Here is a 19,930-nt window from a genome sequence, read left to right as displayed (position 1 = left end):
GCTTCAGTAAAGTTAGCGTCAGTAAAGTTAGCTTCAGTAAAGTTAGCGTCAGTAAAGTTAGCTTCAGTAAAGTTAGCTTCGGTAAAGTTAGCTTCAGTAAAGTTAGCTTCAGTAAAGTTAGCTTCAGTAAAGTTAGCATCAGTAAAGTTAGCATCAGTAAAGTTAGCTTCAGTAAAGTTAGCTTCGGTAAAGTTAGCGTCAGTAAAGTTAGCTTCATTCATTGAGAGAAAAGGTATGACGTCACATGAGCGCCTTTTGGGTTTGTAGTCTTTGTAATGACGTATTTTCACAGTCTTACACCTCAACAGTTTTACATCAAACTGCGACTTTCTTGACTTTAAAATTTATCTTTTAAATTGACAAACATCATGTGTGTAATTCAGGGCACAATTCAAACCAGACCAAAATATTTGTTGTCTCTCGCCATTGACTACCATACAATATTTTTCCGAAATAAGGTCCCATGATCCACCGGAAGGGGAGGGGCTTGGCTCTCTATGGGCTCGGGAAAACCCCTTACTGTTAAAAGGACAAGATATCGCAGCGGACATTCAAACAGATTTTTATTATTATGAATATATAGGACTGACCTGAAGGAGAATGCTATATCTACTGTAAATGCAGGAACACTCGCTTACTCGATCTCTCACAATACTCGACTACAGCTTCAGTGAACAATATCGATGAGATCAAACATGTGTTTGCGTTGCTAAGAGTGGTTGCTAGGGGTGTTGTGTAGTGATACATAGAACCGTTGGGTGAAGCGGTCATAGCCGTGTTTGATCGATTCATGAATAAAACACTATTGGCCAATCAGAATCAAGGATTGGAACTAACCGTTTTATAAGTAAAAATAAACATAATATTGAATATCCTTAAAAATCCATAATTGTTCCTTAAACAGCTAAACTGCACTAGAACATAATATATTTTCTATAACAATCTTAAATTACATAACAGTGACGTGTTTCAGGGTGCAAACTGATGTTATTATTAAATACTGTAATGACAGAAGAGGTGCAGCCGGATGAATACCTTTTTAATCTGCTTGAGAAAGTGATATCCCAGAGACAGTTTCTTGTACGCCTCTCCATACGTGGCGTGCCACGACTGCACCGTCTGAATGGCCAGCGTCCTGAGCTTTCTGGCCACCTCTTTGGGCGGAGGCAGCGGCTGCTCGGCGTCGGTCTCGACCGTGAGCTCCAGGAACTCCTGGAAGTGTGTGATGAGAAGACCTCTGAAGTGGTGCGAGCGGCTGAAGATCTCGCTGAGCATCTGGAAGGCGGAGAGCCGGATCTCGGCGTGCTCTTGGTTCAGCTGGGTCATAATCAAGTGGTAGAAATGATCAATGTAGTCATTGGAAAGTCTGTGGTCAGAAAAAGAAGAGCGCATGGGGTCACATGTTCAGTGCTGCTCTATGGACTCAAGAACAAACACACAGGCACATAACGATTATAAACTACTTGCTTATAAATAAAATTTGATATATAACTGTGTATCTTCATAACTGATGAATAAACGCTGGGCAAGGTCAGTCCCTCATCCAGTGACTGGACAATCAGTTCTCTATTCTCAAGAAGACTTTGTGCAGAGCTGGTAACCAAAGCTACTCACTTAATAATGTTGGGTTAAAAATAACCCAACAGTTAAGTTAACTATTTATTTTTATCCATGACATTATTTTAATAAATAAAATACACTTTGTTTTCAAATACAGATTGTTTATTTGTATAAAACAATAAATATGTCTCAACAAATATATTTTTAAAATACAAACTAAATATTGTGGAGTCTAGAATTTAATGTAAATATACATAATTGTGTACATAAATTCAAAATACAAAAGTGTACATACAACATAAATATTTCAAAAAGTTGGGTATTTAAAAATGACCCAACATTTTTTTGGAAAATAACCCAACATATGTGTAAGTTAACCCAACGTTTTTTACTGTGTATTTATGATGCACTGTACTGTGATAATAGCATGGCTGTCTGAAATCAAAATTTGTGGAAACATTTTTATTACAAATTAGATATTCTGTTAGGAAGAGTGGTGTTTTTGGAGATATAATGACATATATCTCCAAAACGCTGCAGTAAAATAATTTCATGTGAGGTATGCATATAGTATGAGACGTCCCCTATGAGAACTGGTCATTATTTTCTTCTACTTGTTAAAAATTAGGTCTTTATAAGTGTATAAAGTGCAATAATGTGACATATCTCCAAACCGCTGCAGTGAAATGGTTACATATGATGTGTGTATATAGTCCCGTATAAGAACTGGCCATTTGTTTTATTCTACTTATTAGAAATGAGATCTTTATTGGCCTTTGAAGTAAAAAAAAAAAAAAAAATCATAGATCTCCAAAATGCTGCAGTAAAACGGTTTCAAATGAGATGTGCATATAGTATGGGACATCCCCTATAAGAACTGGCCATTCCTGTTCCCATTAAATCTTTCCCAGAATGTTCTGAATTTATTCGCATGACTTTTTTTTCTTTTCTAACATTGAAACGGTGTTTGTGAACATAACGATACAACCAAAAACTCTATATCATACTTGCACATTTTCTTCACTTCCTTCATTTTGTCTTGATTCAACTGTGGTTCTCCAGAGGTTGTCAACTCCTCAACCAGTTGTGAGAGCTTATCTCGCATTGTTTGGTCCATCTTGACATAACCCTAAAACAGAATGAATAGAGGAAGAAAAGATTAAAGTATTAGTCAATGCAACCATCACTGAGTCCTCTACGACTATGTCATCATTACTCACTGTCACTTTTGTTATGCAACTGCTTCAGACAGACAGACAGACAGACAGACAGACAGACAGACAGACAGATAGATAGATAGATAGATAGATAGATAGATAGATAGATAGATAGATAGATAGATAGATAGATAGATAGATAGATAGATAGATAGATAGATAGATAGATAGATTCATACAGTCTAGTGACTTCTCGTTTCATCTGACTAACTGTATCAGAAGTGTATCTTTCCTCAGTTCAATAGGACGAATGACACAACACGTACCTCCTCATCGACTTGCTGTAATGAAAAGGGCTTTATTAATTACTGGTATTGTATTAAAATGTATGTTTCCGTGTGTGGATGAAGTGCACTCATCTCAGTGTCTTTGGTGCGATTGAGCAGGGAATGTAAACAAAGATACAGTGAGCAAATGTAGCAGTAAGGAGTCCGCCATTTTCAAAATAAAAGTCTCGCTCTAGTGTAACGTTTCACTGAAAACTGACAGTCGAAACATAATCATTAACAATTATTTTATAACAATTATTTGTTGGTGTAAAGTTAAATATGGGTGTACCTATTATTACAGTTACAAGTGTGCGAATCGCTTATGATTATTAATTAGATGCTGCTGACGTTGCATACGTAACAAAAATAATATGCATAAACCGAGCCTTCCTTAATTTTTATTCGCCACGCTGACACCCGCCCACTTATCCACGTCTGGATGTCAGCCAATCAGTGAGGCTGATTAATGAATATTTAAAAGACAAGCCTTTGGCGTAGTAGGATTCGAGTGACGCACTTTGTAAATGTGTAACTTATCTGTAGGTGGGCGTAATAAACGGCGATAAAAAGAGCAATAAAGGATCTCACCACACCTGAAAGTGATTGATTACATAGTCAACACAACGCCGTTAAACAAACAATCATGCTGGGACGGATTTGTCTAGTATTATGCTTGGCAGGTGAGTTTATCACTGGTTTTGGCAATAAGGATAATCAAAGTTTGATGTTTTGTAACAAAGACGACGTTATGTTTTATCTTTAATCCTTAAAAGTTAAAACCACAAGAAGTATAAAGTGTGTAATGTGTGTGTGCGTGTTTCTTCTATACAGCCTTGGCAAGCGCAGCTGTGATCCGTGAGTCTAAAATGGTGGGTTGATGATTATAAGACCTTCCTTATAACCTTAATTTAACCACTACATGTATTTAATGTATTTTGTGTGCTTCTCTTGACAGCCAAAGTGCTCTCAATACTCGCTTCCCATTTGTACCCGGGAATTTAACCCTGTGTGTGGAACTGATGGAGTCACTTACCCAAACGAGTGCATGCTGTGTATGGAAAACATGTACGTAAATCAAGTCTATAACGTTTCAGTTTGAATCCTCATAATGTTCTTATAGTGTCCTAGTGAAACCTTGTTTGTCTTGTCATAGGGATTTCGATATGAACACTGCGATCTCCAGGTGGGGAGAATGCTGAGACCAATCCACTCGTTTATTTGGGATGACATGAAGGCTGGAACCACATGCTGCTTTTTTTAAATGGTTTTAATGATGAGATTAAGTGTTCCCTGTTGTGTCTTTTTTTAAATTGCTCTAATCCTTAAATAAAGCCTTTATGTAGTAAGTCGTTGCTTTGTACTTTTTGTCTTGACTGAGTTTAAATATTTATCAGGAGCATTTCTCAGCTGAATCTGTCACACACAAAACGCACACAAAGGAGTGTTAAAACACATGAGATAGCAATTGTTTGACAATATATTCAAGAGTAAACCGTTCATCTGGGACATGAGACCTTATCCAATGAGGTAATCGAACATTCAACATTGTGCATGTTTGCCATTTGCTTCAGAGAGAAAGGGGTGATCGATCAGTGTGTGTGTGAACACCATAAAACAATGGTAATGTCAAAGTTTGATTTAACGGTCTAATTTGACTTCTAGTAGAGCCTTTGAGTGATACCTTTGAGGTCATTTTTCAAATCAAATAGCACTAAGATAACTTTTTTTTTTTTATATGATGCCAAGTAGTTACAACATCACACTCCAGGATTGCACTGGATAAACAGTCGAACACAACATTACTCCCACTGTGCGGGCCAATCATCTTCTACAGCGGTATCATATCTCACATCTCTGACACGAAGGCAAGACAACAGACTTTGACCTACATAATTCATATACCCTGAATATTTACAACAAACAGGACATGCTGTTTTACATAAAACACTTTTATGGCTATAACTAGTACATTTTATTACATTTATTACAATTGTATACTTCTGTATAATTTCAAGGGGATCATTCATGATTCATAATCACTAAAGAACATCAAATACTGCTGTTGATTTAATTAGTTTGTGAGTTGAACTTGAGGAATTGCTGCGCTGCTTCAACATCTCTAGTGCAAAATATTTATAACACTGCCGTTGTCTAAATATAATTTAGCAATCATTGTGTGAAGTCTTCTAATATAATTTCATGCAAAACTACTGTCCCAAGTCCAAGGCTAACATTTATTTTCACATTGTCATGGCAGAGTCCCTGAGGTTGATGATGATGATGATCAAAGTTAAAAAATGAGTACTTTCTGGCCCTATTTTGTATATTTTATTAGTGCCTCATGCAAATGTTTGCAGATATTTACGCATCATATTTTATGATGCATCATATGATAAAAATCATTAAATGAACAGATTTGAAATGGACAAGTTTAGTTTATTAATTATAAAGCACATTTAAAAACAACAGATGTTGAAACCACAGTGCTGTACAAGAAATGTAAAACAAACAAAACAAATTTAGACATGTGAAGATACAAAAAACAAATGGACAAATTAAAATTGTACACCCTCAAACAGATTTATAACATAATGAATAAAAACGACAATGTGGGATTGAAAATAACGTCAAGGCTATTTTTAACATTATTAACAATGCCAGAAGACACAATTGTTGGGACAAAAAAAATGTTTCAGTTTTATCACTATTTAACTGTAAGAAATCCAGCATTTATTGTCTTGAATATATGCAAACAGATTAGACTCAGAACAGTTGTTGTTTTTAACAGGAAGATAAAGCAGGATATGACCGAGTCGATGCTTATATAAGGCAAAAAGAAGAGGACCCAGAATAGCCCTGGGGAACACCATAGGAGATTTGAGCACGAGATGAGAAATATTTCCCCAAATTAACAGAAAAAGTTCTGTTCTTAAGGTAATATGCAAACCAATTCAGCACATACCTGTATCATTGAAACCCAGCTACATGATCAAGTCTTTAACAAGTCTTTAACTAAACTCTGGCCCTCCAGGACCGAGTTTGGTGACCCCTGATCTACTGTGTCAAATGAGCCACAAATCAGTGGAGATCTCTAATGGGGCACTAGGAGTGAATTTAAAAATACATTAATTGTACTAAAAAGGACCTTCAGCCTTTGTGCATACAAAAATGTTATACTGTACAGAACATCTTCTTTGAAGAAGCTCAGACCTTAGAAAAGAGTTCCACAGTTAAGTAGTTTTCCAGGAACTGAATGATTTGGTGGAATCAGAGAGATTAAACTGTATGTGTTATCCATGATTGACTTCGTACAACTCAAGTTTGACATTACACACACCTACCAGCCAAAGTAAATAAATCTATTAAACTAAAGGTGCTTAGTAATTGTGATGTGATGAATCAGTGGGATGGACGTCCGCTCCCACGTTAAGAGGCGGACACAGTATTGATATAAATAGCCGGATCATTTTATCACATCTACTATCGGTTTAGTCAGTTGAATCTCGGATTAGGAATAATGTTTGCACGAGGAATCATCGTCCTTATCTGCGTCCTAGGTGAGTAATATAATCATTGAATTTACAAAACAACTGATATGGATGTTGGTAATTTGCCACATGAGGAGCTGTGATACACACTGGTACTCAGCAACAGTCTAATTTGGTTCATAATGAAGAGTTTGATTGTTTAGTCTGCACATTCTTAAGAGTCTTAATTCATCTTTGCCAAAGTAGGACAACTGAAAAATGCGTAAGATTGCACATTCAGACATTTTAAGTGTGATTTAAGAGATTCACAAAAAAAAAAAAAAAGACTAAAGTTTTGTTTTTGTCCAACAAAACAACAGTAGACTTTGCATGGGCAAAACAAGAAGTTAGCATGTATGTTATTTCCTCTTGCCATATCATGATACACTTTAATCCTTGTTTTTCCTTCTTGACACAAACAGTGGCCATATCTGACGGAGCAAGAGTGGTGAGTAATTAAAGTTGTAGAATTGCTTTCCTCCAGGTGCAAATAACTCAAGGTTTTTTCTTTTTATGTGACCAGCCTAATTGCAGGTACTCGTCTAACATATGCACAATGCAATATGAACCCGTGTGTGGATCCAATGGAATAACATACGGCAATGAATGCATGATGTGTGGTGCCATCAGGTGAGTTTAAACATGCATGCTTAAAAGAAAAAAACTGTTTAGAGTCTGTCACTTTCAAACTTTAATATTCAATTTAATCTCTCTCTTTTCAGGGGATCGAAGACTAAAATCTTGATCCAGAAGCAAGGCCCATGTTAAATGAACATCTGCAGGAGTAACACAGGAACGGCACCATGATTCAGCTTGACAGACCTTCAGTCAGCCTCTAATGTCTCATTCATCATGACCTGAATGTGTAATGGTTTAATCCATAAATAAATGTTGCATATTGAAGCTGTTCTGTTTTCTCTTACAAATCCTGTAAAGACAAGATGATAAAATAGGTGAAGATTTACTTTGAAAGAAACACCCAAACCACACCTAGAGAACAGAATATCATAAGGTGTGTGCCATGGGTGTAATTTGTGGGTGGGACGGGTGGGACATGTCCCCAACACATTTTGCCAGGGTCGATATTGTCCCTACCTCTTTTTTTATATATCTAGTTGCAAGGATATGCATAATGCAAATGAAACAATGGAATGGAAATCAATTTTATAATGTTGTGTATATGTCTATGTGGTGTTTTTTATTAAGTGTCACCGGCCCACCGGTGGGCCCCAAGTCATTACATAATTTAAATGATAATATCCTATACTAAACCTAAACTAATCTTGACAAACTATATATCATTTAAAAGCTTACAATCTCTAGTTTTCATATTTGGTGACTGATTTTCAAAATACATTACAGAGACGCTGTAATTTATAAATTTGTATCAAAAATATTTTCATACTCCTAAGGTGTTCAGTTAATTAAATATTTTACATTGTATATTTTCATAAACTCAAACTTCTATAACTTTTTTTCTGTTTAACTTTCTTAATTTATTCCACTTCTACCGAAAATCTAACAAATGTCTTTTTTTAAACAAGACCAATCTTACATATATATTCCAAAGCATTCTTGATTTACAAACATTTAAGTTCGGAATGTGCATTTTCATGTATATTCAAAAAAAGGTGGGTGACACTTAAAGGGTTAATGAAACACTTTAGCCTGGTCGTTTACACCTCAGAGTTAGAAAAGTCATGAACAAGAAATGGGAGTGTAAAGCTGTGGAAAATTGGGAGTAAGGTGGGAAAAGGGGAGACAACAACCGATAAAACACAGACCTGCAACACACTCATTATACAGACACATGGATATTAAAATATGACCACGGAGAAAAAAAGAAAAGAAAACAACTGGCACAATGAAGCATTTAAAAAATGTAACCCTTCATAACAACAAACTCCCAAACCGAGGCAGAAACGCAGAAGAACATTTAGGTCTAATAATATTTAACTAACCTACATCGTCTTCTGTGTATCAGAATAATCCATCGTGTCATCGCGTTCATGATCAGTACAGCTGTATCAGTGTCCTTATTTGCACATTTTCCATTTGAAGAAGACGTGATTAAATTTGTGCGCATACACAGTGCTGGTTCATGTTTAGAGCACTAGAATAGAGTATATGAAATGCACTATATTGCCAAAAATATTGGGACACCCCTCCAAATCACTGAATTCAGGTTTTCCAATCACTTCCATGGCCACAGTTGTGTAAAAACACCTTCTACAAACACCTGTGAAAGAAGCGTGGTACCGTGATAGGTTGCCATCTGTGCTATAAGTCCATTCGTGAAATTTCCGCACTACTAAATATTCCACGGTCAACTGTTAGTGGTATTATAACAAAGTGGAAGCAATTGGGAACAACAGCAACTCAGCCACAAAGTGGTAGGCCACGTAAAATCACAGAGCGGGTCTGCAGTGCGCAGAAGTCAACAGCTACAGACCTCCGAGCCAGGACGATGCAGAGGATCCCGAGGGACATGGCGATGCCGACGGCTCAGGCGACCGAGGCGTAGGCGGGGATCCAGAAGGCCGCGGTGGAGCTGGAGGAAATAAAGGAGCCCAACGGAGCTAGAGGGACGAGGCGAAGCAAGAGGAGTGTAGTCCTGAGGTGAGGGCAGGCCGACGAACGTCCAAGGCGGAACCGGAGGAACGAGGGACTGATGGGCCACGGTGGAGATGAGGGAGGTAGGAGCCAAGGTGGAGCTGATGGACCGACGGGCCGAGGTGGATCCAGAACGCCGCGGTGGAGCCGGAGCGACAGAGGACCAAGGTGGAGCTGGAGGAAATGAGGAGCCCAACGGAGCTAGAGGGATGAGGTGAAGCAAGAGGAGTGTAGTCCTGAGGTGAGGGCAAGCCGATGAACGACCGAGGCGGAACCGGAGGAACGAGCGACCGACGGGCCAAGGTGGAGTCCTGGTCGCGGAGGCGGAGACCGGGGATCCACAGACCATGCTGGGGCTGAACACTGGTAGCCCAGCGAGCTTACCTCACTGAAGGTGGCATGTGTGTGAGCTGTGGGGCCAGCAGGAGGTGGCGACCCGTGGTTGAGGAAGGGATGTTGGGAGGAGGTGGGAGTTCAGGAACCATCTCAGGCTCAGGTTCTGGAACGGATTCAGGCTCGGGGACGGATTCAGAAATAGATACAGGCTCGGGAACAGACTCAGGAACAGGTCTTGGGACAGGAACAGGCTCTGACTTGGCGGCGGTCATCCTGGAAGAAGGCTCAGGTGGTGTGGCATCGGCGGCCATCGTGGCTGTGGTCGAGTACTCAGGCTGGGCGGTCTTTTTTTAATGGCTCGTTGTCAAGGTTGTTTCAGAACAACACCTGCAAGTGACCACTAGGTGTCACCGTTGAGACGGGTGTCGGATTGATTCGAAGCCGCGAAACAATATGGCACATTTGCTTCAACTGTTTCATTGCTTCACGAAGCCTCGATCTGCCCACTCACTAAGTCCATCAGTGTTTGGGAGGTCAATGGCCTGATGGAAATTGGCCCTGATCCAGAGCAGCAGTTTGAGGGTTTCATTGTCGAGGGTGACAGTGATAGTGATAGTGACAGCTATCAACAAACAAATTTATTCACAAAGGAGAACAATTCAGTGCTCTCTTGAGCTATGGCAACACATATATAGGGATGGCTGACGTGAAACAGTCGTTCCGAAGCTTTGCGAGATCCCGAAGCGCAGATGTTTTGAAACACTGATCCGAAGCGTGATTCAAAACACCCATGTCACGTGACTATGGCCAAACGAAGCCTCGAAGTGTTTCACTAAGTGTTTCATCAGGTGTGATCCGCCGAATCAGCGCTTGATTGACAGGGTCGGGAACAGACCACATGATCGCACATCTGTATAAAAGTGAAGTCAACGCATATTGACCTCGTGGGGTTTTGTGAGAGGAGATTTTGTGAGACGGATTTTTGGTTATATAGTGACATTTATAGTGCGATTTGTTTAGTTATATTTAGGCTTACATTTAAATGTACACATTGACTGATAGGCTAGAGACAGACAGAGTACATATAGTGACACATTAATAGATGCATAGATAGAAATACATATATACAGATAGATTAATAGATAGATACATAGGCTTCCTCATTTGTAAGTCCTTGCAAAAAAAAAATATCTTTGTATGCCAACAACAAGTGTCCCTTGTGAGAGGATATTTTCAAAGGCTGGAGAAATTATCTGTAAAAAAGAAGAAGTGGGCTAAGTCCTTCCACAGCAGATACATTAATATTTTTGAATAAACATCTATAAAAAAGTTAGACATTGTGGCTTGATTTCTTTTATTAATATTCATTTTCATGACCAAAATAACATTATGCACAGTGAGGAGCCTACAGGTTACAAGCTTCACATATTAGAAAAATACAATAATAATAAAAACAACACATTTTTTAATGGCTCGTTGTCAAGGTTGTTTCAGAACAACACCTGCAAGTGACCACTAGGTGTCACCGTTGAGACGGGTGTCGGATTGTTTCACAAAGCCTCGACACAATATGACACATTTGCTTCTACTGTTTCATTGTTTCACGAGGACCTCGATCTGCCCGCCACTACAAATATAGCCCTGTCTTCTATACAGGCTGGTCCGATCTCCTGCCACGGTGGATTGTAGGAAGGCAGACGGCAGCAAGGATGTATTTCCAAAACGAAGGTTTATTTAAAATTGAACAGGTAGCAACATAACATACACTAAATAAGACGGAGATCAGACAAACACTGATTGAACAGATGGAACTTCAATACAAACACAGATGACACTGATTAATAGAACAGGTGATACAGAGGACGATGATGACTAAACAGGTGACACAACTGAACTGATAATGACAGTAACCATGGATACGAAGGAGTGGCGGGAAAAGAACAAAGGAGAACAGGAACCAATCAACATACAAACTGAAAGTCCAAACAAACACTGACACGTGACACTTAGACATATCTATATAATTTACTAAATTAAAACTTACTAATTTGTGGATGTGCTTGTTCATGTGACAATTAGCAGCAATTATTACATGAACACTTTACAGTTGGTTATTATATGACTGTAAGTCGTTCTCTTCAAATGCTATCGAGGTTTAAATTATTGTATATTTTGTGTGTGAGCATTCGGTGCTGAAATACACAGCAATATTTGCCTATGATTTGACAGTTTATTTTAATAAATATCAAAGATCTATAAAGTGTGCATCATTCATACCTGACACATAAACATCGGCCTACTGTTGGTTTTATGACTGTACAATTCTCCTCAATTGCTATTGAAGTTTGAAACGTGTGGCCTATACCAATGTCGTATGTAACTTTGGAGAAGGTCCATAAATGTAGGACTTAAAGGGTTAGTTCACCCAAAAATGAAAATAATGTCATTAATGACTCACCCTCATGTCGTTCTAAGCCCGTAAGACCTCCGTTCATCTGCGGAACACAGTTTAAGATATTTTAGATTTAGTCCGAGAGCATTCTGTCCTTCCATTGAAACTGTATATACAGTATACTGTCCATGTCCATAAAGGTAATAAAACATCATCACAGTAGTCCATGTGACATCAGTGGGTTAGTTAGAAGTTTTTGAAGCATCGAAAATATTTTTTGGTCCAAAAATAACACAAAATAAGACTTTATTCAGCATTGTATTCTCTCCCGGGTATGTTGTCAATCCTTCACAGTTACGCTGATGGCGTAAGACGCTGATGACGTGTTATCTGGTGCGTCCGAGCTTCATTTATAGACTGAGGGAAACGCACGCTGTAAAAGTGTCTCATCCGCGACATGCACATTTACGCACCATTAAAAAAATGATATCCACGCAAACAATGTAGAATAGCTTGAATATAGCGTGCGTCTCCCTCAGACTGTAAACGAAGCTCGGGCGCACCGGATAACACGTCATCAGCGTCTTCCGTCAGCAGCGTCACTGCGGAGTCCTGAACGCAGATTCACAACAGACCCGGGAGAGAATACAATGCTGAATAAAGTCTTATTTTGTGTTATTTTTGGACCAAAAAGTATTTTCGATGCTTCAAAAACTTCTAACTAACCCACTGATGTCACATGGACTACTGTGATGATGTTTTTATTACCTTTATGGACATGGACAGTATACTGTATATACAGCTTCAATGGACGGACAGAAAGCTCTCGGACTGAATCTAAAATATCTTAAACTGTGTTCCGAAGATGAACGGAGGTCTTACGGGCTTAGAACGACATGAGGGTGAGTCATTAATGACATTATTTTCAATTTTGGGTGAACTAACCCTTTAAATATCGTAGTGATAAGAAGCTTGTTAATTGGGCTGTTTTATTTTATTTTGATGCAGATCGAGTCCCGTATGAGACTTTAATTGGCGTTTTTGTTAAACAAACCTTTGCCATTACAAGTAATGAAATGCTCTTATTAATCTTTACATTAATATCAGCATCATGTTCAGATGTTTAATTGTAATAGACAGGTTTTCAGGATTGACGAATCTGTGGCCGATCGGTCACATCTGGCGTAAATCAATCACGGTAACCAGTTAAACTGTTACACCTGTTATTTGAAAGGGGGTCAAATGCTTTAAATAGCCGGATCATTTTATCTCTGTCTCTGTTTTTATCTTTATCTCATATCGTCAGTTTTAGTGAGTTGACTCTCAGGTTGTGAATAATGTTTGCTCGAGGAATCATCGTTCTTCTCTGTGTCCTAGGTGAGTAATGAGTTAATTCACAAAAACTACTGATAAATGCTAATTTGGTTTATAGTGAAGAGTTTCATTCTTTCAATAAAGTCTGCACATATTAGTCTTAATTAGTCACCTTTGCTAAAGTACCACAAATAAAAAGTGTTAAGATGAGATGAGTCACATTCAGACATATTTAAATTAGGGGTGGGCAGATCCGACACCCGTCTCTACGGCGACCCCTAGTGGTCAGAACAGTGTAAATGCTATAAAAACCCGGGACAAACATGCACAAAAAAAAAACATTTTTACAAATCTATTGCAATTTTTTTTTTTTTAAGTAAAATCTTTAAATTGGAATATCTAATCATCTAATAAGACTATCAAGTGTAGCTATGTTATCTTATCAATTGTCAGGGTTTGTTTTGTTCTATGAATGGCTCAGCTAAACAGGCCAATAAGACTCTTAACTACCATTATTCATTTTAAGCTTTAGAAACAGTTAGGACGTAATGAAACATCGTTTACTGAAATCACGTGACTGGCTGTTTGATTACATGCTCCGAACCATTGATTTGGAACAAAAGATTCGTAAAGGCTTCATGGAGCAGTGTTTTGAAATTGCCATCACTAATTTAAATATGATTTAAGGGATAGTTCACCAAAATGACTCTAGTTCAATTTTTTTCCCCCAAACAAAAACGCATTAGACCCCACTGATGTTATTTGACTTCCTCTTGCCTTATCATAAATGAATCCTTGTTCCTTCTTGACCCAAACAGTGGCCATATCTGACGGAGTAACAGTGGTGAGTAAATAAAGGCTGTAGAATTGCTTTCCTCCAAGTGCAGATAACTCAAGGGGTTTTTTTTGTGACCAGCCTAATTGCCAGAACTTGCCTAACCCATGCCCATCGGCACCCGTGTGTGGAACCAATGGCAGAACATACGACAATATATGCAAGCTGTGTGCTGCCATCAAGTGAGTTTAAACATGCATGCATTTTTAAAATAAAGTACTGTAGGTTTAAAAATAGTATGTTACTTTCAAACTTTAATATTTAATCTTATACCCCCTTTTTTTCTTTTCTTTAGGGCATCAAACAAACCACTCCTTCTCAAGAGCCGAGGCAGATGTCCCACTCTGCCCCCCTGGTAATATATGGGCTTGTGTAACTGTTAATCCATGAATGAATGTTTCCTGAGCCTCGGCCTCTCTGACGACACCACGCTTCAGCTGGACAGACCCTCGGTCAGCTACTCGTCTCCATCATGACCTGAATCTGTAATGATTTAATCCATGAATAAATGTTGAATATTGAAGCTGTTCTGTTTTCTCCCTAAAATCTTGGAAAGACACTATAAAATAGGTGAATATTTACTTGGAAGGAGGCATACAAACCATATCAAGAGCAGAATATCATAAAGGGTCTGGGCTTTTTTTTTTGAGAGCGAGACTCCTGTTAGATTAATTTTCAGGTATATCTGCAGCCTCGAAGCTATAAATTGGAAACTGAGACGGTGTAATATACCATAACACTCAATTTTATTAAAGAAGGGTCATATTTACAAAAGATAAAGCAGATTCATCCCCGATGGCCAGACAGTCAGTCAAAATCAACCTCTAGCTTATATGAAAAGATATAACAAGAGTTGTCAGATGTTCAAGGTATGTGTGTAAGTGTGTGTCCAAGGAATAGTTCTTGTTTTGTTTGTGTCTATGATGTGCAGAAAACATAACGGCAAAAAGTTACACCATTTCAGTCTTACACAAGAATAGTCAAAAGTCTGAAAAATTAGAAAATATTAACACACCCTGTTCAGAAAACACCACTAAAACTGTCAAGTGTGTACCATTCGACCATAAGTGCCCTATGACGTGTACAAATTATAGTATTAATATATTATTTAAGGAAAATACAAATGACAAAATACTCAAAAGTAATTAAATATTTAAAATACTGCCCAAACCATCTAAAGTGATATTCCAATCTGAAGGCAGCGAACAGGACCCGTGTGAAGACACTGCAAACTGGGAATACGGGAACATCCATACATCACTTCACTGCAACTGGAGAGGAACATTTAGCCACCAATCATCGCATTTCTCCAATACTTTAATAAGGTTTAATATAATAAAGGGGGTGAAAATTACGAGGCTTTGCCATTATTATTAGTTTATTTAAAAAGCGTTTTTCAATACTGAAGCCACATTTGAGAAACTCTTCATATAGTCTGCATTAGCAACATGAATGTTGGCCAAACAGTTCAGCTCACCTCCAAAACACTTCATATATGTCTCAAAATAAGCTTGTTCCACCATAACACCGGCAACAATTCTCATTCAGAATGTGTCATTCATAACACACTGATATAAAAAAAAAACACTAACAACAGACGGCAATACATAAATGATGAACTTTTGAGTGGTTTCTCACATAAATCAGTATTTGGTTTGTTACGCCCGTGACAGAATGCAGATGTGTCGGTTCTGCTGTGGTTTCTGCGGTCTCCTTTAGGATTGGTCCTGGACGTAATCAACGCTGTTGGACTAGAGAAGAGACTCGGATTATAAACTCCTCTGGATGAAGCTCTCGACCTCTTTCATTGCTCTTGACTGACTGTGGATGGGGACTTCTGTGCTCTTCTTTGTGTTTAACTGAGAGCTGTTATTAGACACTTGAAACAGTTTGCCAATTATGTGAAAGCATCAGTGTCCCGTTGATCATATCTGTATACTTAATTATTTGAGAAGCCGTAGGGGGGAGACCAAAAGTCCATCACTTTTTCTCCTGTTTTTTTGGTTGAATAAGGAGATATGTCATTGTATGTTGTTTCTTTTATTTGCTTTGTAGGGAAGTTAGTTTTTTGTGTGGGAAAGTTTGGGCATTAGCTGCCAAACATTTTTTGTTGTCGTTTCTTCTTTTTTCTTTTTTTTAATCGAAAGAAAATTGCTATGAATATAAACCAAAGAACACGAAAAGAAAAATGGGTGACTGTTGTTTTGTCATTTATGTTACAACCTGACCTAGACCAGGGACTGCAACACATTGTAGGATAAAAAATTGGGTCTCCCGGCCTACAGCTCCAGCCTGGTCGGTGGATCGCCCGTCTCCACCTCCGACCTCCACAACCAGGACTCCGCCTCAGCCCGACGATCCATTAACGTCTCCACCATGGCCCATCTGGTCACCACTTCTGCCAGGCTTCCTCGTCCCCCTGGATCCACCTTGGTTGCTTGTCAACCTTCCCTCACCTCTGGACTACACTCCTCTGGCTTTGCCTCGTCCCTTCGCCATATCCCACCGGATCCTCTGCATCGCCTGGGCTCGTCGGCTCTCCGGCTCCACCCTGGTCTCCTCTCCCACTTGCTCTGCCCCCGTCAGTCGGCCCCCTGGAGTCGTCAGCCCTGCCTCCTCCTTGGCTCCTCCCTCCATCTCTGCCCTGGCCGCCTGCACAGCCTGCTCTGCCCTGGTCCCACCTGCCTTCTGTCTGCCCTTCACCTGCTCTTCATCCTCCTCCTGAGCCCCCTCCCTCCACAGCTGGTATGTCTACGGCGTGAGGTAGTGCCTTCCGGGAGGGAGAGGTACTGTCACACATCTCAACGGCACTACACTTACCAGCATTACCATCCAGCTAAGTTAGATATCCAGTTAAACTTCTGTCTGCTTCTCTCAATACTATGACAGTAAATCTTAATTACAGTAACTTACTGGCAACAGTGTATAAGTATTTGTATGGTCAGAAGTTAACTATAGTTTGAACCATAAACCCTTGTTGTCTTTATTTAATGAGTTAAAAGCTGTTCCCCAAATGTCATCTCCTAGGATCCAGCGATTGGCTGTGACACTAATACCCCTCTTACCGCTGTCCACCGGAACCAGGCCGTATCCAGATCTGATGAAGGACCAGCGCCAGGACACGATGACGCCGCTGACCTGAAGTGTCAACCAGTCTCTCCTCCTCTCCACTCCGACTTCAACCAACCGGAACTGGACAAATACTCTGATTCATTTTGAACTTCTGACCTGTAATGCTCCTGAATCATAATCATCCACTGGTCACTCAATGGCCAGAGGAGAACTGGCCCCCGACTGAGCCTGGGTTCTCCCAAGGTTTTTTTTCTCCATTCTGTCACTGATGGAGTTTTGGTTCCTTGCCGCTGTTGCCTTGCCTTCTGGCTTGCTTAGTTGGGGACATTTAATATTCAACAATATTATAGATCTGCCTTAAAGGTGGACGATGATATTGTTTTTTTGTATTATTTTCATGTTATCACTGTGAAGCTGCTTTGATACAATCTGTATTGTAAAAAGCGCTATATAAATAAAGGTGACTTGACTTGACTTTTCCACCAGCAAGAACCAGGTGCTGGTTCAGAGCTAGAGCTAGAGCCGGTTCGGAGTTGGTTCTACTGACGGGTCTTCTAAGAACCGGTTTGCCTTTCCACAGGCTAGAGAGACACAACAGAGCCAGATCTTACGTCACTGTGTATACATCTCATGTTGCCCAGCAACGCTAGCGCGGAAGCGCCAAACAAAAACACACCAGGCTTGTTCGAGACGGTTCGGCTTCTCGCAGACCGATCGCCGCATGACATCAAAGCCCTGCGAAAACGATCCAAAAGCACAAGGAGTCTCTTGTCTCTGATCGGTCCGCGCCGCTCCGATGCATCTCGAACAAGTCTTACATCAACAATGGCGTTCGTTGCATTACTATTGATGCTCATGGCTTTGCGAACCTACATCGGCATCCAAACACGGCGAATCCAACGCGTTCGTGCAGCTCGCCGTAACTTGCATAGACGGAGATTACAATCGAGCAGCTATTCGCTCGATTAGCAAGCTATTTAAAAAATGGCAGTCACAAGTTTCTGTTCGTCTTGTTGGTCACGGTAACCCCGCCCCCAGCCCCTGACGCAAGCGGTTCTTACTTCTAGCCCAGCAATGTTTTGGTGCTACTTGAGAACCACTTTTACTGGTTCGGAGCTGGTGCTTTGGTGGTCAAAAAACAAAGAACCGATTTGAAACTAGGCTCTGGCTCCGAACCAGCACCAGCTCTGCCTTGGTGGAAAAGGGGTATAAGAGCCTATGAACACAGCATCATCTACAAGCCTGGCAAAGATCATGGAAACACAGATGCTCCAAGTCCGTTACCATTGTCAACGGAATCGGACATTGAACAGGAGGAAGGAGTCCTGATGCAGGAGAATGCCGACATAACCTTGATTACTCCAGATAAAGCGAAAGGGTGGATGCACAAAGATCCGTTATTTTCCAGGGTGAGAGAAATGGTGCAACGTGGTCGGCATGAATTAATTGGAGCAGAGCTTGACCCTTTTACATCAAGAAAAGATTAATTAAGTGTACAAGATGGTTGTGAACTTTGGGGTGCCAGAGTCATCATTCCCAGTGTGGGTAGATCAGAAGTCCTGAAACCACTTCATCAGTGCCACCCAGGAGTGTCCAGGATGAAAGCTATGGCCCGAAGTTATGTGTGGTGGTCGTAACGCCGTTTTGACTGTCGGGAAGAAGTCTGCTGCAGAGTGCGCATCAGTGTGGGCTCGGCAAAAGTGCGCAAATCGACCGCAGAGGGGGCGGGGCGCTCGCGAGCACCCTTCTGAGAGCTAAAATGACAAATGGGACTCCCTACGGTCTCACGGACTTAGCGGACACGCGCTCGCGGCAGCCATTGTAAGTCCACAAGACCGAAAGTGCATATGAAGTGTGCCATTTTGAGACAGGGCCATGGATTCCACCTGGGCTGTTATCAAGTGCGCTGCTGGCTTTTGATGTTCCCTGAGTAAATTAACTTTCTTGAACGGATTTGTCTCCTGCAAGTTATTACACTACACTAATATATTACTTCACATGCATTAATGGTTTGTACTTTTAAATCCATTATATTATAAATTTAAAGATTATTGATGGTCTGTAGTTTTACACTGCTTTAATTTTTAAAGACTTCATATTATTGTTAGGTGAGGTTGTTAATAAATGCCTTCTTAAGCAAAGCCATGAGTTTGTGTAAGAAAAAAATTAAAACTTTATTACATTTACATTTACATTTATGCATTTGGCAGACGCTTTTATCCAAAGCGACTTACATTGCATTATCCTATACATTTATACATATATGTACAATCCCCTGGGATCGAACCCACAACCCAACTTCAACTTTATAGCGCAACTTATGTGATTAATGCGACGTACTGCTGATATTTACGCTACGCCATGATGCAATACGTTACTTCTGCCGTCACAAGTTGCGCCTTAGACGCAAGTACACAGCGTATACACCAGATCTGATCTTTTAGATCTGGTTCTTGATTTTAGTGTTCTGTTTGTTTGTTTTTTTGTGATTGACTCTGCACCTTCAAATAAAAAATAAAAAAAAATCAATTATTCTTTAAAAAGGTTGTTAAAATAAACAAGACATTTTTAACAAAAAGCTTATTGGCAACATGGGTAAATAAAATTTAATATTATTGTGTGAGAGATTAATATTTTATTTTAAAATAACTTCTTGCACTGAAAACAATATCTTGTGCACAAAAAATGTCTCAATGTAGATTTTGGTGAGCTTAATAGGTAAGTTTACCCTACATCTGTTTTTTATAGTCATCATATTTATATGATCACAAGAACTCAGTTCATTATAGGTATTT

At 39.7% G+C, this 19,930-nt stretch overlaps 4 protein-coding genes and 1 long non-coding RNA gene across 6 annotated transcripts in view; 3 read left to right on the top strand and 2 right to left on the bottom strand.

Annotated features, from left to right (window-relative positions):
- The window catches only part of uvssa (UV-stimulated scaffold protein A), a 62,080-nt gene extending 58,895 nt beyond the window's left edge, over window positions 1-3,185 (bottom strand). For both annotated transcript variants that reach the window (XM_079630399.1, XM_079630400.1), the window contains exons 1-3: window positions 3,044-3,185; window positions 2,568-2,689; window positions 1,036-1,366 (exon numbers count right to left, since the gene is read on the bottom strand). In XM_079630399.1, the coding sequence (XP_079486525.1) occupies window positions 1,036-1,366; window positions 2,568-2,677 (441 nt within the window). In that variant the 5' untranslated portion in view covers window positions 2,678-2,689; window positions 3,044-3,185. The remainder of the gene's footprint in view (window positions 1-1,035; window positions 1,367-2,567; window positions 2,690-3,043) is intronic.
- Window positions 1-19,930, bottom strand: part of LOC307007800 (zinc-binding protein A33-like) — a 365,074-nt gene that overhangs the window by 289,866 nt on the left and 55,278 nt on the right. The gene's annotated exons all lie outside the window — the stretch shown is intronic.
- Window positions 3,204-4,392, top strand: LOC307007924 (trypsin inhibitor ClTI-1-like). The gene is made up of 4 exons (XM_079630402.1): window positions 3,204-3,726; window positions 3,878-3,915; window positions 4,002-4,111; window positions 4,200-4,392. The coding sequence occupies exons 1-4, from the start codon at window positions 3,690-3,692 to the stop codon at window positions 4,243-4,245; spliced, it is 231 nt and encodes a 76-aa protein (XP_079486528.1). The 5' UTR covers window positions 3,204-3,689; the 3' UTR covers window positions 4,246-4,392.
- On the top strand, window positions 6,429-7,476 carry LOC307008467. Its single transcript, XR_013799827.1, has 4 exons — window positions 6,429-6,603; window positions 6,996-7,021; window positions 7,097-7,203; window positions 7,296-7,476. It is a non-coding gene; the product is annotated as an uncharacterized lncRNA (long non-coding RNA).
- LOC307008454 (ovomucoid-like) lies at window positions 13,191-15,045 on the top strand. Its single transcript, XM_079631248.1, has 4 exons — window positions 13,191-13,291; window positions 14,047-14,072; window positions 14,145-14,245; window positions 14,359-15,045. The coding sequence occupies exons 1-4, from the start codon at window positions 13,252-13,254 to the stop codon at window positions 14,420-14,422; spliced, it is 231 nt and encodes a 76-aa protein (XP_079487374.1). The 5' UTR covers window positions 13,191-13,251; the 3' UTR covers window positions 14,423-15,045.

Source organism: Phoxinus phoxinus, assembly GCF_949152265.1.
Source record: "Phoxinus phoxinus genome assembly, chromosome: 12".
NCBI lineage: Eukaryota > Metazoa > Chordata > Actinopteri > Cypriniformes > Leuciscidae > Phoxinus > Phoxinus phoxinus.
The sequence above is the reverse complement of the archived record's forward strand: the minus strand, read 5'-3'. Positions and strand labels throughout refer to the sequence as shown.

What these genes read in the sequence shown, in the direction of transcription:
- LOC307007924 (XM_079630402.1), top strand. Translation starts at nt 3,690, where the DNA reads ATGCTGGGACGGATTTGTCTAGTATTATGCTTGGCAG. An exon ending in TCTAGTATTATGCTTGGCAG is followed by an intron (nt 3,727 to 3,877) that starts GTGAGTTTATCA and finishes TCTTCTATACAG; the next exon opens with CCTTGGCAAGCGCAGCTGTG. An exon ending in TGATCCGTGAGTCTAAAATG is followed by an intron (nt 3,916 to 4,001) that starts GTGGGTTGATGA and finishes TTCTCTTGACAG; the next exon opens with CCAAAGTGCTCTCAATACTC.
- LOC307008454 (XM_079631248.1), top strand. Translation starts at nt 13,252, where the DNA reads ATGTTTGCTCGAGGAATCATCGTTCTTCTCTGTGTCCTAG. An exon ending in TATCTGACGGAGTAACAGTG is followed by an intron (nt 14,073 to 14,144) that starts GTGAGTAAATAA and finishes TTTTGTGACCAG; the next exon opens with CCTAATTGCCAGAACTTGCC. An exon ending in AAGCTGTGTGCTGCCATCAA is followed by an intron (nt 14,246 to 14,358) that starts GTGAGTTTAAAC and finishes TCTTTTCTTTAG; the next exon opens with GGCATCAAACAAACCACTCC.